Here is a 16,814-nt window from a genome sequence, read left to right as displayed (position 1 = left end):
TAAACTATTCAAAATAACTTTAATGAAGAAGCTCATAATACACAAAAAAGTAATCACAGTAGATACGTACAATAAGAAATGATGTAAAGTTCTTACAAGCAGCACTAGTTGTTGAATGTCCAAAACACACCCATTCATTACATTTTGCACACTCTCTTCATGTTGATTTATTTCTTGATCTGCCACAGTTTTTTTAATAGCTATTTCCATTTTTTTCTTCTTGAGTCCTCTCCTAACACCACCAGTCCTTGAATTTTTAGTTGTCTGGGTATCAAGGACTGTCTCATGCGTTCATGAATCTGTGGTTTCACGGTTTGCCAGCTAATTTCGTCAAGGAAATCAACTCATTTCACTTTGACATAGTTTTTGTTTGGCGAATAAATGCATAAAGAATTGATAGCGGTTAAAATATTGTAAAAAAATTGCTGTTGGCCATCTTTTATTAGTTCTTGCAGCAACATAATTTGAACAACGTTGATAGAGTTCGTCAACTCCATCTTTTGTGCCATTGTAGAATGTAACAGTCTCGGGTTTGATTTTGAACTGGTGGACTCATCAATCGCTGCATAATTGTGCACACTTCAAAGTAAAATTACTGCTTACTTTTTCTTTTTGCAGTAGGGTACAAGTAGCCAAAAACAGAAGTGTTTATTTCTTGAGATTTGCTGGGTGAAAATTCCTGAAATATTTCTTTTTAGTTGTGTCTGATTTTTCCAATGTAAGTTGTCTTTTCCTCAAGCAGTTCTTAAAGCAGATGATAGCTAGTAAACCAATTATCACTTGTGATGTTATGTCCTGTGCCTAAAAATTGGTTTTGCAATTCTCATGACGACCTCCTTTCCTGCATTGTTTACATCAAAAGGCTCTCCCGACTGTTTTCCACAATAAATTTCCATATTCACAGTATACATTATCCTACAATCCACTAATGCAAACACCTTCAGGCCATAACAAGCAGGTTTACTAGGTATAAGCGTTTAGAGTGGTCATCTTCCACGAAAACCAACCAGCTGCTCATCAGCTGTGAGGTACTCCCCAGGAGTATAGTACTTTTCGAACACCAAATCCATAAGTTCTCATATTGGTGCCAATTTGTCAAGCTTTGTGAAAAAAAGTATACCAAGAAGGGCATGCATTTCACATTGCTCAGTAAATTTTGCATCTTGTTCTCTAGAAAATTTGTGCCTGATTGTATCTATATAAATATTGATACTTTTCATGATCAATTCTCTTATTCTGTCAGCAGCAATCAAATTAATGCAATCGATTTAAGATTTTGCAATTTTTGCCTCTCCTTTTGGTCCAGGAAGACGAATAACGACATTGCTGGACTTTGTTTTAACATTAGGACGAGGCAATAATTTATTCCATTTTGTTTTATCTTTTCCAAAGCAAAAATCAGATTCTTCACTTGCCTTGTTAAAGTTCTCTTCCTTGTCGACATTATCTTCTTCTGATTTTTCTTCATTTGCCATGTTGAAGCTATCTTCTGTGTCCACACTGTCTTCTTCAGATTCTTCCATGACATTGTCTCCAGTTTGCTCGTCTGGTCGATCATCATCCTCGCTTGTATGTCCATCACACAGATCAGAATCACAATCGGAAGGCTCATGAGTCTGCAGTTCTTCCTCTAGCCATTGCATCCAAATTCTTTCATCAGAAGTGCGATATACCATCATACCTAAATAATAACAATAAATTAGTACTACAATATCAGTTCAAACATATTTGAAATATAATGGAAATTAAAATTATTACTTATCATATTTTATATGTGCTGGTACTTTGATACTTGCATGGAGTACACGTGTATGCCAAACAAGACAGAGAACACTCAAGACTTTCCTATGAGAAGATACATGCAGGATGGCGCATGGCACTTGGCCGCATCCTGTGTGAGTGACAGAAGCAACCGACAACGCGCAACAGCTTCAGACGACAAAACAGAACCCCAGGCATAGTTACGGAAGTGAGTGACATCTGTGTCGCTGCCTGTCTCCCGCTGCAACTGGCGATGTTTGAATCCAAACATGTTTGAATCTTGTTGCTGCAGCACGTGCAACAGAGAGCGACAGCCATGTGTCTTCTTGGCAAAGCAGTGGAGCGGACGCGATGTCAGCTATGAATTACTTAACAACCAATTTTAAGAAAACCGTTCGTCGAAAAAATTTGATTCTTCCTCATCTTATAGCTTGATATCTTTAAACGATAAAGATCTGAATTTATTTTCATTTTTCGTCATAGTTACTATGCTGCACAAAATTTTTAAGAATTTGCAGAGGTAACATCACATTGTGTAGACTTTCCATATAGTCCATTTAAGGCCATGCATTATTGTGTATGAAATGTAACCAATATATCTAAACTGTATTTAAAGTTGAGACCGGAATGACATCTCTCTCCATTCTTGAGGTATTTGTTGTTATATCCGCAGACAGGTTGCTCGCAGCACGTCCGAACCTTTCCTGCGCTTTGAGTATCAAGTGGTCGTAAAAATCGTCATATCTCATCAACGGATCAAGATATCGAAACAACGATTTTTGGAAATGATAGCACACAGAAAGGAGTATTATATTGTATGATTAACACTTGATACGGTTTTGTAAACGCATGAGTAGAGCAAAAACAAGACTCCCTATAAATTACACCATGAGGATTTTCCGAATTTTCATAGCCAAACTGGGAGAGAAACAGGTAAACGTGGTATCAAAGTGACCAGCGTGAGGTCTAGTTTTGCATGAAAATATTTAACTGCTTGAAAGTAATCATGGTAATTAACAAAAACTTAATTAATGAGTTCAGGAAAAATTGAAGTATTTCGTGAAAAGCTACAGCCAAGCTATGTAAATGAAAAGTAAAAAATGTCATCTGTTCAAGGCCTAGCTATTTTGCACATAAAAAAGACTTCCTTCGAATCGAGTACCAAAGTTAGGGTTTTCGACAACAGAAAACATTAGGAAGGCAAACAAGGAGTCAATAAGATCATGCTTTCTGAATAAAACTTGAAAATAAAAAAAAAATGAAAGAAATCGGTTAAATGTTTTATGAAATGATCTGTATAAAAGAAATAAGTACATCAGAGACACATTCTACGTGTCTTTGAATGATGCTCAAAATCATGAACAGAAAATTAGGTGCACCAAACGTTTCCCAAATATTTTTATTTCATTCTTTTAGACAAATCATTTTACAAAGCATTTGACTTTCTTTTCAAAAATTTTGTATGCTCTACTTTTACAGACTATTTAGAGTAATTGAAACACTTGGCCTTAACACTGACTGCTGATGAATTATGTTCCCAACATCAAAAATCTGTAAAATTTCATGGTTACTTGTAATTTATTAGGAATTTAATGAGTGTGTAATATACTGAGATAGGTGTGTATATTCTTAAAGATCAAGTTCTTTGGCAAGATGTTAAAAATGTACTTAGCGAACATAGTATACAGAATTGTAACTGAGTCAGTTAAAATATTAAAAAAAGTACGTGGGATCGAATCCATGACCTTTCCAAGCTGTAATCACAATCTGCAATGCTGCCGCTACACCACAGCTAGCTCTTGTTTGCCATTGCCAATCTGTATGTATATGTGCGTATTTATGGTAGTCAGTCATGTAGTGAGTCATTCTTCCACATCTGTTGGCTATTAAAAGTTCTTGATCATGTAGAAAACATTCGTTTTTAACTTATTGATGAGATAGTCGAAAGCTCCTCTGCTCATTCACATGTATTCGAAGAATTTGTCTGGTGATCTTCGTAGTTTATGATATTTATGAAATTCTCCATGGAGATTCCTCCTTTTGTAAATTTCATACACAACATTTATTTTCGCTTTCTTTTCTTCCATAAACCTAATTTTGTAGCCTTTCTCTCCATCTACAGTAGTTTACAGTTTTATAGCAACAGCCGGTTGGCTCTAAGCAGCCATCTTGTAGCGCAACATGGTCGCTCGCACGCAGGACACCCGAGCTGTTTGCCCGATGCTGCTGCTTGTCGCTGGAGTGTCGCATATCCAGAAGTCGCTCGCTGTCAGTTGGTTCTGTCTCTCACGTAGGGCACGGCCTTACCGTAGGTACAGGTTAGAACAAGAACGCCAGACTCTGAGAATTTTAGTCCTGCCACTCTTGCCAAAAATAAGAAAATAACGTTTAGAACAATTGTGGAGTACATTTGTACTCCATCCAAGTAACCAAGGGTTAAGGGTTAAATATTGCGTACCGTTCTGTAAAAATGCTTGTATCCATCCATGTATTCTTCTGTCTGTTGTAGGTGACCCATTATTTTTCGATTCCCTTAAAGTATTGCAGATTTTTAGGCTTGCTTATGATGAGTGAAGTTAACCTCTGTGATCTTGTAGCATTTCCACATATCATACCAGTGACGCAAGACTTGGATGCTTTAAAAGCTGGTTATTTATTTATTTATCACTTATCTCGCTTCACCCACCCAAGAACCATCTCACAATGATGTCCTCCCCGATAGCTGAGTGGCCAGTGCGACAGACTGTTATGTCAAGGAGCCCGGGTTCGATTCCTGGCTGGGTCGGAGATTTTCTCCGCACCCGAAGGACTTGCACCAGGCAACAGGTCTACCTGACGGGATGCCCTACCTACATGATGTTTCATTTCATCTCACTCACAGTGATGCAATTTCATAAATTGAAACTAGGGATTTTGTCAGTATTTTTTCAGTAATAGATTTCTTTAATTACAACCCTCATTATTGATCTTGTTTCTAGTGGTTTTAAGATACAGCTTTTTTAGTTCAGCTGTTTCAGTATCTACTGATAGTTGTTCTCACTGAATGTCCAGTATGTTTCTTCTGTGCTAGATTAAAATCCCATAAATGTCAGCCCCTTTCTTCCAGTTTTTTGTTCACAAATCCAAAGGCCACTTATTGGTTGTCTGAGGCTGTAGATGTGGATGAACCATATCTAAACTGCAATATCTAAACCATTTTCTGCCATTTTTATCATTTTATTTGCAAGTTTCCATCTTCGTCATCAAGTATATGCACTGATTTTGTTATGTAATCGGTGTTATTTTTTCATGTCCATAATTTTTGTATATTCAGTTAAATATTCCCAAGCTAATAATGGAAAATCCGTGATGGAATGTAATCATATTATGAAAAGGAAAGCGGATATGCTGAGTTGCAGATGGCACAAGAAAAACACTGTTCCAAATAAAGCTTTCAGTCTGTAAGGCCTTCGTCAAAAATATATACACACACTGAGATTACAGTCTAAGGCAACTGTGGCCACACTGCAAGCAGCAGCACCAGTGTGTGCTGGGAGTGGTGACGGGGTAAGGAGGAGGCTGGGGCGGGGAGGGGGAGGGATAGTAAGGAAGGGATGGCGGGTAGTGCAGTGGTGCTAGGGAGCACGGAGGGACGAGCTGGAGAGGGTAGGACGGCTATGTGCAGTTGGGAGGTTAGACAGAGGGCAGGGGAGAGGTGGGGAGATGGGGTAGTGGAAGAGGAGAGAAGTGAAAAGACTGGGTGCAGTGATAGGCTGAATGGGTAAGGACAGTGACAAACAAAGATTGAGGCGAGGACAGTTACAAGAACGTGAGATATATTGTTGAGAAAGTTCCCATCTGCACAATTCAGAAATTGCCTGCCCCAGCCTCCTCCTTAACCCCACCCAGTCACCACTCCCATTATGCACTGGTGCTGCTGCTTGCTGTGTGGCTACAGTTGCCTTAGACTGCAGCCGTGTGTGTGTGTGTGTGTGTGTGTGTGTGTGTGTGTGTGTGTGTGTGTGTGTGTGTGATGAAAAGCTTACAGGCCAAAAGGTTTATTTGGAACAGTCATTTTGGTGTGCCTATATGCGACTCAGCATCTCCGCTATGTGGTGAGTAGCAACTTTCCTTTTCATAATATTCCCAAGCTAAGTTTGATCCACTAACACCGTTCCTCAGTGTTAATTTTAAATGTATTGGACCATTGAGAACAGCAAGTTTAAAATTACTTGCCATTGTGAACAGTAATACTACTACAGCATAATGTCATAACCAAAGGCATATATGCTACCGATGATGTGAGATTGGTCACAAAAGTAGATTTTAAGTAAGAGTGAAAGTGGCAGCACTGTAGCCCTAGTTGATGCTGCAAATAAATTTCTTTTTGCAGCATTGTTACTGTGTTAGAAAATGAGCAGTGATCTGTTCTGCAGTTCGCTGCAGGTCTTAAGTTGGCACATATTGTCTGTTATCCTGGAATATACAAAAAAAAAAAGTGCTCCTACCATTAATATAAATCCCCTCCCCCCCCCCCCCCCAAAAAAAAAAAAAAAAAAAAAACAAACAAACAAACACACACACACACAGTCAGTGATCCCTCAATATGATGTGGGGGGCGGGGGCCTCTCTCCTATGTGGTGAGTAGTTGTCTATTTTAATTCATGTTGTTGTTCTATTCTGGATTTTCCATTGTTTTCATTGGTCATTGTTCATAACTTTAGCTTCGTTATGTTGTCTGCAGTCACAAGAGTAATAGATGTACTGTTGAAATTCAACTGACCCATAGAAATGTGCTGCTTGTGAATTTACAGTTTTCATTGGACAAAAACTAATAAAGCTTTGTTGTTTACAAGACTATAGCTTATTTACTAGTGTTCTTTCCAGACAGAATGAGATGTCAAAACAGAACAAATGTTCTTCATTAATTTTGCCAGCCACCGTATGGTATGACAAAAGATACTTAAAGTACATAAAAAATGTAGAGTTTATTATAAATGGTGTGCAGGAAGAACACCTGTCAGTGAGCCTCTGCATAAGGTTGAGTATTTCACTTTAACACCATGGTCATCTTTCAAGATATATGCAGATGGATGTAACTTTATTCTTCTTGGAGCTGACATTTTTAAAATTTTGACGGTAAACCTTCTTTTGATGCACTTATGTCACCAAGGTGAGCATTTCTGTGATACTGTCACATTTATTAACTGAAATCAAGATTAAAAATCATGATTTATTTTCATGTTCCTTTTTCCGTATTAATGTTACCTGCACTGATTTGCCATACCAAAAGTTTGGTCCTATAAGTGTTTAGTAAGCTATGTCCTTTATGGGTTGATTAGCTTTCCCAAGGCTCTCCGTTGACCTCATTCTGGAATCTGCTTTCCCCAAAGGTAAACCATTCCTTAACCTGAATTTTTGTTTAACAGCATACAGCATACTGCTGATCTAGATAAAGTCCTATTGGAGGTGGTGTGCCCACACATTATGTGACCTCTGAACTGTCTTAACTAGCTAGAGCATTTGTTATACATGCATATGATTTCCAGAACTGAAAGAAGCTGCTTTTGATGCTTTTTATGTGCTTAGGTTTATGTTGCCGTTGCCCTCTAAATTTTTCCAGTTACATGCTCATATATGTAGTGAACAGAAAAGGCTTAACACCCCTTTGAGGTATAACAACAGATACTTTCACTTCAGACAATTTCTTCTTAAATATGATAGGTTGTCTGCTAATAAATCCATAATTCAATAAGAATTTGGTTTGATATTATGTAACATTGTATTTTGAAACTTCCTGGCAGATTAAAACTGTGTGCCCGACCGAGAGTCGAACTTGGGACCTTTGCCTTTCGTGGGTAAGTGCTCTTCCATCTGAGCTACCGAAGCACGACTCACGCCTGGCCTCACAGCTTTACTTCTGCCAGCATCTCGTCTTCTACCTTCCAAGGCAAAGGTCCCGAGATAAAGTCTTGGTCGGGCACACAGTTTTAATCTGCCAGAAAGTTTCATATCAACACACGCTCCGCTGCAGAGTGAAAATCTCGTTCTGGAAACCTTGTATTTTGTTCACTAGGTGATAGTGCAGAACTGTATTAATAGTGTAAAATTGTCTCTAGAGTAATCAACAGTGTTATTGCATAGCTATTTTTTCTGCTGTTTTGTCGCATTTGAGACATGAATATAGTGAAGACTATAAAGATCTTTTGATTTGGTGCATAAAAGGATGCAATAATGTAATGCTATCACAAAATAGTGAAGAAACTGTCTGCAAAGGTGTGAGCCCTATTCCAGCAAGCACCTGTCAGGAGGAAATGGACTTAAAGATCAGGAGAAAGATAGCTAACTAAAGCAAGATTGATTGTGATAATACAATTACCTATTCTGTTTTTGTGGTTGGTAGCTATCGAATAGTCCTTTGTCTGCATTACCACATCATCAGCTTGGTAGACTTTTGCCCTGATCATGTCAGTGGTAGAAAAGTTTCTTTTTACATTGGAAGTTCCATCGTATAACTCCAGATACAGGTTTTATTCTGGAAACTGAAGTAACCTCCAAACTCCATTTAAGTTTAAATGTAAATTATGAAGTATTATCACTGCCTTTATGTATTGATTTGCTTGATACAAATATAAAATATTTTCTTGAATAAGTGCTCTGTAACCCAAATGTTAAATCAAACCATACTATCCAAATCCTTACAGAAGTTAATGCAAACAGTAAAAAGCAACAGCCCAAGTAAGCACAGGACACCAGAGAAAGACTACAGTCCTACGTCAACCCACTGTCAAAGCTTCAGATACAATCGTGGTCACTTTGAGCAAATGGATGAAGAGAGCTGCCTACCAGACCATGTGGTCGATGGTGATCAGCAGCTGCCTCTTATGCACACTGTTAGTTTTTACAGAAGACAGCAGAACATGGTATGTACAGTTTTGCTTTGAAATTGTTTACTTGGTTTAAATGTGATTTTTGTGGACTTAAAATGATAAAATAAATGGCTTTTTATTGAGGAGGCAATTTTAAACCAACAATGCTTGTTCTAATTATTGTCATTTGGTTTCAACCAAGTCAATCCTCATGCCATTAATCTCCCCTGTAGCCTTTTGAAACAATATTTGCCTTTTTCCATTCCAAGATAGCCTACTTTCATCTGGTTAATATAGACATAATTATTTTGTTTAAACGCATCTTCCAAATTTACACTGTGTGCCTGAGAAGTATCTTTAAATTTTGTACTGTGTGTACAAATGATAATGCTCATTAATATTTTCAAAGAGAATTTACAGCTATGCGCAACAATGTGCTCACAGTCTGTTAGCATCAGATTTGTCAACTGCTTTTTGAATGTTAATATAAAATGTGTGCAACTATTTCTGTTTAATGCATCTAGCAAGAATGCTTATCGGAACATTAGAAATGTAATGTTATCAAGGAGTAGTAGTAGTAGTAGTAGTAGTAGTAGTTGTTGTTGTTGTTGTTGTTGTTGTTGTTGTTGTTGTCGTCATATACAAGTCCTTCTAAACATGCGAGAATTAGAGTAGTTCATGACTTCCCTCGACTTGGCTTTGTGGACATACATTTTAAAGTAGTATTTTGCATTTTCTTAAGCATGTATTTAGTGAAACAGATTTCTTAGCAACAGAAGTAGATAAAATTGTAGCACCACTAGAAACTACCCATTTGTTTCAATTTGATTCTACTGATAATTCTTACAGAAGTATTGTGTTTACAGGGAATGAAAACAACACCAGTTAGACAAATAATCCGGAGACCAGAAGTCAGATCCACCGTTTCATACGATTCTGAAGAGAGTATCAGTTTTCCAGCAGATGATAGAAATACTGTGAGGAGTAAGATTTCAACTTTGCTAGATGAGGTAAAGCTTGAAAAAATGTGAAATACAAACTTTATGTATATTCATTTTTTAACTATACCTTCATAATATGGCTTTCAGGTAACGAAACAACAGACAGTAATATCACAGGCTAGCCAGGCACTTAATTTGTGCTGCGCAACAGTGGAGTTTTCTGGTTCAGCTGAGCAAGTGGAAGGAGAGCGGCTCCTACTGCTAGCAAGTTAGTTTCTTAAACTTCTAGACATTTTCTTCATTAAAAAAGTTCTTTACGTAAAAGCTATTCCCCCTCCCCCCGGTCTCGTTTTTTATATTGTCTCATTCTACCAAAGAAAAGTTACTGCCTTTCTCAGAATATTGGCCCTATGTGCATTTTACAATGAAGTGAAGTGTAATAGAGCTATTCCTTCCAAATAAGTATAGTTTTGATGCTATGGAACTCCTGACATACCTCTTTATATTTAAAGATTTCTTTGTCTTTTATACTCAGGTCTTCATATCTGCTTAATTTTCTGTGAATTATCTTTCAGCACATCGCAGACAGGCAGCATTGCATGAAATCCAGAGGCTCGAAGTTGAAGGAACTCTAAGACCTGGTGGAAGCACTGCATCTGTGATACAACCTAGTGAGCAGGGGACACTAATTGTAACAAATATTGTTTTACCAGTGAAAAAAGAATACATTCACAATATTGGAACAGGTAATTTATACTTCCACAGAAAAGAAATGTTTATACAGTACTGGTAAAAGCCAAGAACAACTTCTATTTGCCAAACATTCCTTTTTCACTAATAGAAGGTGATGCAAAGGCAGGGGAGACAACATTTTCCTGGAATTTAGAGTTAGAGAGAGAGAGAGAGAGAGAGAGAGAGAGAGAGAGAGAGAGAGAGCAACGTTGGAGGGTTGGTAAGCACCATCTTATTGACATGTTGTTGAACATGTGCCATGTTCTGAGCAGCAGCAGTGAAAGTAGAAGTGATGGAAAAAAGTTTATGACTGTGAGGGATCAAAAATAGTACCTGCAATGGATTCAAAATTGATTAATCATTCATTTTGTTACAGAAAACACAGCCATTGTCCTATGTAGAAGTAAATATTCCAGAATTTGAATCAAGAACAGCTGCCAACATGAGTAACTTATAACTTAGAAGAAGATAACCTCAGAGTAGTGAAGTAACTTAAATCACTTAAAAGCAAGTTTTTTGATCCAGACAGTATACCAATTAGATTCCTTCCAGACTATTCTGGTGCTATAGCCCTATACTTAAAAATCATATACAACCACTTGCTCAACAAAAGATCCATACCCAAAGACTGGAAAGTTGCACAGGTCACACCCATATTCAAGAAAGTAAAAAAGAGTAATCCACTAAATTACTAGTCCATATCATTAACATCAATATGCAGTAGTATTTTGGAACATACATTGTGTTTTAACCTTATGAATTACCTTGAAGAGAACAGTCTGTTGACACTCAGTCGAAATGGATTTAGAAAACATTATTCTTGTGAAACACAATTAGCTTTTTACTCACATAAAGTGTTGCGTTCTGTTGGCAAGGAATTTCACATTGATTCCATATTTGTAGATTTCCATAAGGCTTTTGACACTACCTCACAAGCAGCTTGTAATGAAATTGCGTGTATATTGGCAGTCTCAATTAATGCACTGGATTCGTATTTTCCTGTCAGAAAGGTGACAGTTTGTTGTAATTGGTGGAAAGTCATAGACCAAAACAGAAGTGATTTCTCTTGTTCTCCAAGGTAGTGTCATAAGCTCTTTGCTGTTCCTTATCTATATGAAAGATTTACGAGACAATCTGAGCAGCCGCCTTAGTTTGTTTGCAGACAATGCTCTCATTTATCATCTAGTCATTAGAAAATCAAAACAAATTTCAAAACGATTTAGAAAAGACGTCTGTATGGTGCAGAAATTGGAGGTTGGCCCTAAATAATAAAAAGTGTGAGATCACCCACATGAGCGATGAAAGGAATCTATTGAACTCTGGTTACATGATAAAGTAATCAAATCTGAATGCCATAAACTCAATGGAATACGTTGGAATTATAATTACAAAAATTTAAATTGGAAAGAGCACACAGAAAGTGTTGCGGGGAAGACAAATAAAAGACTGCAGTTTATTGGCAGAAAACTTAGAAGATGCAACCGACTTAACTAAAGAGATTGCCTACACTATGCTTCTGCATCGTCTTTTGGAGTATTCCTCCATGATGTGGAATCCTTATCAGCTCAAAGAAGAGCGGCACATTTTGTATTATTGAAAAATAGGGGAGAGTGTGTTTTGGACATGATGCAGGATCATTAAACGAAGGTTTTCTCTTTGCAGTGGGATCTTCTTTGGAAATTTCAATCACCAGCTTTCTCCTCCGAATGCGAAAGTATTTTGTTGGTGTCAACCTACAGGGGGAGAAATGATCCTCATAAAAAATAAGTGAAATCAAACTCGTACAAAAAGATATAGATGTTGTTTTTTTCCGCATGCTATTTGAGAGTGGAATAATAGAGAATTATTGTGAAGGTGGGTCGATGAGGCACTGGACTTGCAGAGTATCCATGTAGATGTAAATGTACTATGTTTATTACTACAGTGGTAAATGCAGTATTGCTGTTATTTGATCTGTATGGTTGCTAGTTACTCAACATAGTGATAAAGAAAAGATTGACAAATAATAAAGATAGATAAGCAAATGTCTATATTATTTAGTATTAACATGGGAGTGGAGAGATGGCACAGGTTCATTAAAAATATACAAAGCATTGAAAAAAAGTCCCTAGGTTGGGCTTTTATTATTAGACCGAAGCAGAAGCAAAATGTATTGAGAAATAACCAATAAAAAGGCAATATCCCTACAAAAAGGCGAATCAGTCTACAGAGGATTCAGTTTATACACACAAGATTTTGCATAGATCAGTAGTAAACCATTGTTTGATTTCCTGGAAGTCCATATTATGTCCGAAACTTATCTTACTTCTGTGATAAAAGTATATCGTCTTCCAGAAATGCTCTGTTATAAATAAATTGCTGTGTCAGGTGTAGAATTATGCAGATTAGTAAGCATATAAAACATCAGTGTGACAGTTGTGTTAAAGAATGTCTTGTTTTTAAATTAGATAAATTAATAATTCTGACTTTACTGTTCCATAGCTTCATAGATTTCATTTTAATGCATTTACAGCTATAGAATATTAATACATTTGTCACAAGGATATAATGCGTGTTGTTGTCTTCGTCCGAAGAGACATTTGATGTAGCTCTCGACACAAATGCAAACCTCTACAATCTGTGTTCATTTGAACCTGCCTGCTATATTCGAGCTTCTGCCTTTCTCTACAATTTTTAACCCCCTCACTTCCCTCCATTACCACATTGATAATTCCTTGATGTCTCATATCAACCAGTCCTACTTTTTAGCCAAGCTGTGCCATAATTTTCTTATTTTTTCCCAGTGTATTTAAGTATCTCCTCATTAGTTATTTGATCAGCCCATCTAAACTTAACTTTCTCACGTAGTACCACATTTCCAATGCTTCTGTTCTCTTTTTGTGTGGACTGTTTGCCATCCACATTTCACTGCTGCACAAGGCTACACTCAAGACAAATACCTTCAGAAAAGACTGCCAAACACTTAAATTTGTATACGAGGGGCGTTTGAAAAGTCTGTGCAAAAATAAAAACTTCTTACGTGTTTGGGGTAAACCTTTTTTATTTTTTGACAAAGTCTCCCTTTAAACTTGTTCACTTTGTCCTATGCTGTTCTAATTTGTTTATCCCTTCCAAATAATAGGAATTGTCCAAGTCTGCAAAATAGCTATTAGTTGCTGCAGTCACCTCCTCGTTTGAATAAAATCTTTGCCGCACCAGCCATTTTTCAAATTGGGGAACAAATAGCAGTCCGAGGGAGCCAAGTCTGGAGAATAGGGGGGGATGTAAAATGAGTTGGAATCCTGACCTCGATACGTGCCAGTGGTGCCATCTCTCAGACTTTTTAAATGCACCTAGTACAATGTTAACAAATTTCTTTCAGAAGTGCTTATCTTGCTGTGGCTTGCACTGTATACACCCAGGGACAAATGGGAAATGTGGGGAATTTTCATCCGAGAATTTTTTTTCTTTTTGGCTTATACACCCTGTTTATATCCTCTTGCAACATGTTGCTTCCCACAATTCTGTTAATTGATTGATAAATAAACCATTCTTTACTTTCCTGGAAGTCCATACTATGCACCAAATACTTCAATTTTATCTTGCAACAAATATCTTACTTGTGCAGTGGATCATTGGGCTCTTGATATTTTAAATCCGCCTGACATGCACTTTGCAAGCTGCAGTCTTTAGTAGTAACTTTAAGGTTACAGGATTATAGTCAGACTTTCCAAGTCGGTGGAAAGATAAGAGAGACTGCAAGCCCACTAGCTTCCGTCTAACAGTTGCCAATAGCTTCCGTGATTTGGAAGTTGAGGACAAAAGTATTCAATCAACCACAGTTCAGAATTGATCTGACAGAACTGGGCATGTGGTGCGAGACTGTAATGGGCTTGGCTTATGCAGGCAGAATGCTGCAGTGCTTCATGTGCTCTGACACTTATGTTAAGAGGTTGCCGTGTGTAGCTCTGTATTCATTCATGGCAGATGTGACCTACTGATCACTCATTTTACTATTGCAGAAAAGTGGCATATTGTTTATAACCTTGGACATATATTTATTACATTTTATCCTATTACCTATAATTTAAACTAGGCTGCACTCATTCGTACACAAGTTATTATTATCAGCAGCAATTTTTTTTTCAGTACATTGGCCCCTAATTATACAAAATACATTATTACATTCAAAACAATACCACTTCTCATCAACATAATTAATTCTACTATTAATAAAATCACACTACTAAATGTTTCTGCCACTGCTATAACATCAGTTCTTGTCTGTCACATTCAACAATGCATCCATCGCTCCCTGGTCTGTACGCATATCCTACCAGTTCCTTGTGTGCCGAGGAAGGCGTTTTGGTTGCATCTGCCTCTTTTGTTGTCTGTCGGCTACCTGGTGACAGGAGACAACTCCTCTAGTTCAAAAGAGGATTGTTGCTGTTAGTGAGTGGTAGTGCCATGTACCAGCCCATGTCACTCAGATTCCAGTTCCTGGGGTAGCTAGACATGGCCCTTGGCTATGTTTTGACTGTTTTGTTCACCATATGTATAGTGTTGGCTGTTCGTCTGCTGTAACTGTTGAACTCTGCTGTCTTCACTGTGCTGCATCTTGATCTGTCACATCATGTAGTGCAGTAGACAGGAGTGGATTGGTAAGGTAACACACTGCCCAAGCCTTTTTTGAAATGGCTTTGCCAGTGTTGTACAGGAACTGCTTTCCCGTCTCGCATAGTAGTATTTCCTTAGTATCAAGTCTTCTGTCCCAGTTCAATTGCTGCTTATCAGTATTGCCAACATTGGCATACAGTGGACATCTCCTGATAGTACATTCTGGCATGCCCTTTTCACTACAGGCACATTTTGAGGTTTGTATTTGAATACTTCGATGTCAGTAGGTTGTGTAAGGTTAATCACCAGTCAGGAAATACCAGGCCTCTTGAGGGATTCAAGTGCCTCATTCCTAGTCTCTGTTTTATATTTGGGAAAAAACCATACATGCTGCATCTTGCTGTTGGGCATCATCTCTGTGACAGCCAAGCATTACCTGCAACATCTCACTGACAGAGTACCAAAAGTTCCCATCAACTGAAGTATTCCGCATTACACCATGTTAACTACCTGTGCTGGTGTTATGAGTGCCCAGGTAGTTGCACAGTATCCCATAATCACAATTAGGATGGTGTTATGATTTGTTCTTCTTGTCTGCATTGGTAGTTTGTAACCATAACTACCAGGGATTATAATTTTGTTCACCGTGTTCCTGCCTCTCTTACTCATTCATTGAATATGTACATTACAGCTTTGTCACTCATCCAGTAAGACACCTAGGTATCTGCTGACGCATCTCTTCATGGACCTGCGGCTTATTTTTATTATCTTGTGATAAGGTCATTACCCCGATGTACTTTAGCTCTAATCGTTCTCTCTAGTGGTGGTCTCCACACTGCTCTGTAGATAAAACAGAACTGCAGAAATGTTATTGACTCCTGAAAGGTTTCCATTCAACAATGCAGATGACTCAACAATTTTAGTTTCACTAATTTGCACATTTATTCAATTTAGTTGTTTCTGTTGAGACAATGGCCAATTTATCTCATACAAAAAGTAACTGGTGTCCACACAAGGGTAGCCTTCACAGCAATTAACAGGAATTATTAGGAAGTTTTGTAAATCTCTTGGCATGCAGCTGAAGCACAATTTTTCAGTAATCTGTCCATAATTTGGTCATAGTTTTGAAAGTCACTCCAAGTAAAATAATTACGTGTGGCACAGTCTTTAGTTTCCAAATCAATGTATAAACAGAGGTGTTTTTATATATTTATTTATTTATAATATTTCTTCCACAAGATACAGATTTTTTCACATATTTCGACACAGATATTTATGCATATAAATTCTGACTGCTGACTGCCAGTTTTGGACCGAGATGGTCTTGTAAAGACTGATGTAAGAATAAACTGTTGTTTCATAAACTACATAATACTTTGAAAATTGCCTAGGCTGAATTTTATCGTTGTGGATGTACTACAAGAGCTAGAGTGATTTGGGCTATTAGATATACTGTTTGGCAAATTTTTACTTTTGAGAAAGATTTTGCTTGAAAATAGAATAAAGTGCAGCACCAAATTCAAAATGTTGGCTGTAACTTTTGACGAATCAACTACAAATAACACAAGAATTTGAGTGGTATAAACTTTTGAGAGAGGATTGATAAGACATTGGAGACGACGACTGCCCTGGAGGCCATAGCACATCAATTACTGATGAGACTGTGGAAGAAGCAAAGAAAATGGTTCCGAAAATCACCAGATCACCATAAGAGCGGGTGCTGACAGTGTCGGCATATCCTTTGCGTCATGCCAAGCAATTTTTTCAGATATTTTGGGTATGAAACGTGTAGCAGCAATGTTTGTTCCAAATTTGTTGATTTTCGATCAAAAGGGACATTGCATAATAATGTTTAAGAATTGCTGGAGGAAGTCTACAATGATCCAGAACTTCTAAAGAGGGGTTATAACAGGTGACAATATATGGTCATAAGGGT

General features: G+C 37.6%; 1 protein-coding gene across 6 annotated transcripts in view; it reads left to right on the top strand.

The window, feature by feature from the left end:
- Window positions 1-16,814, top strand: part of LOC126278524 (anillin-like) — a 137,588-nt gene that overhangs the window by 82,925 nt on the left and 37,849 nt on the right. For all 6 annotated transcript variants that reach the window (XM_049978697.1, XM_049978698.1, XM_049978695.1 and 3 more), the window contains 4 exons: window positions 8,445-8,663; window positions 9,476-9,619; window positions 9,698-9,818; window positions 10,126-10,296. In XM_049978697.1, the coding sequence (XP_049834654.1) occupies window positions 8,445-8,663; window positions 9,476-9,619; window positions 9,698-9,818; window positions 10,126-10,296 (655 nt within the window). The remainder of the gene's footprint in view (window positions 1-8,444; window positions 8,664-9,475; window positions 9,620-9,697; window positions 9,819-10,125; window positions 10,297-16,814) is intronic.

Source organism: Schistocerca gregaria, chromosome 6, assembly GCF_023897955.1.
Source record: "Schistocerca gregaria isolate iqSchGreg1 chromosome 6, iqSchGreg1.2, whole genome shotgun sequence".
NCBI classification, from domain to species: domain Eukaryota; kingdom Metazoa; phylum Arthropoda; class Insecta; order Orthoptera; family Acrididae; genus Schistocerca; species Schistocerca gregaria.
The sequence above is the reverse complement of the archived record's forward strand: the minus strand, read 5'-3'. Positions and strand labels throughout refer to the sequence as shown.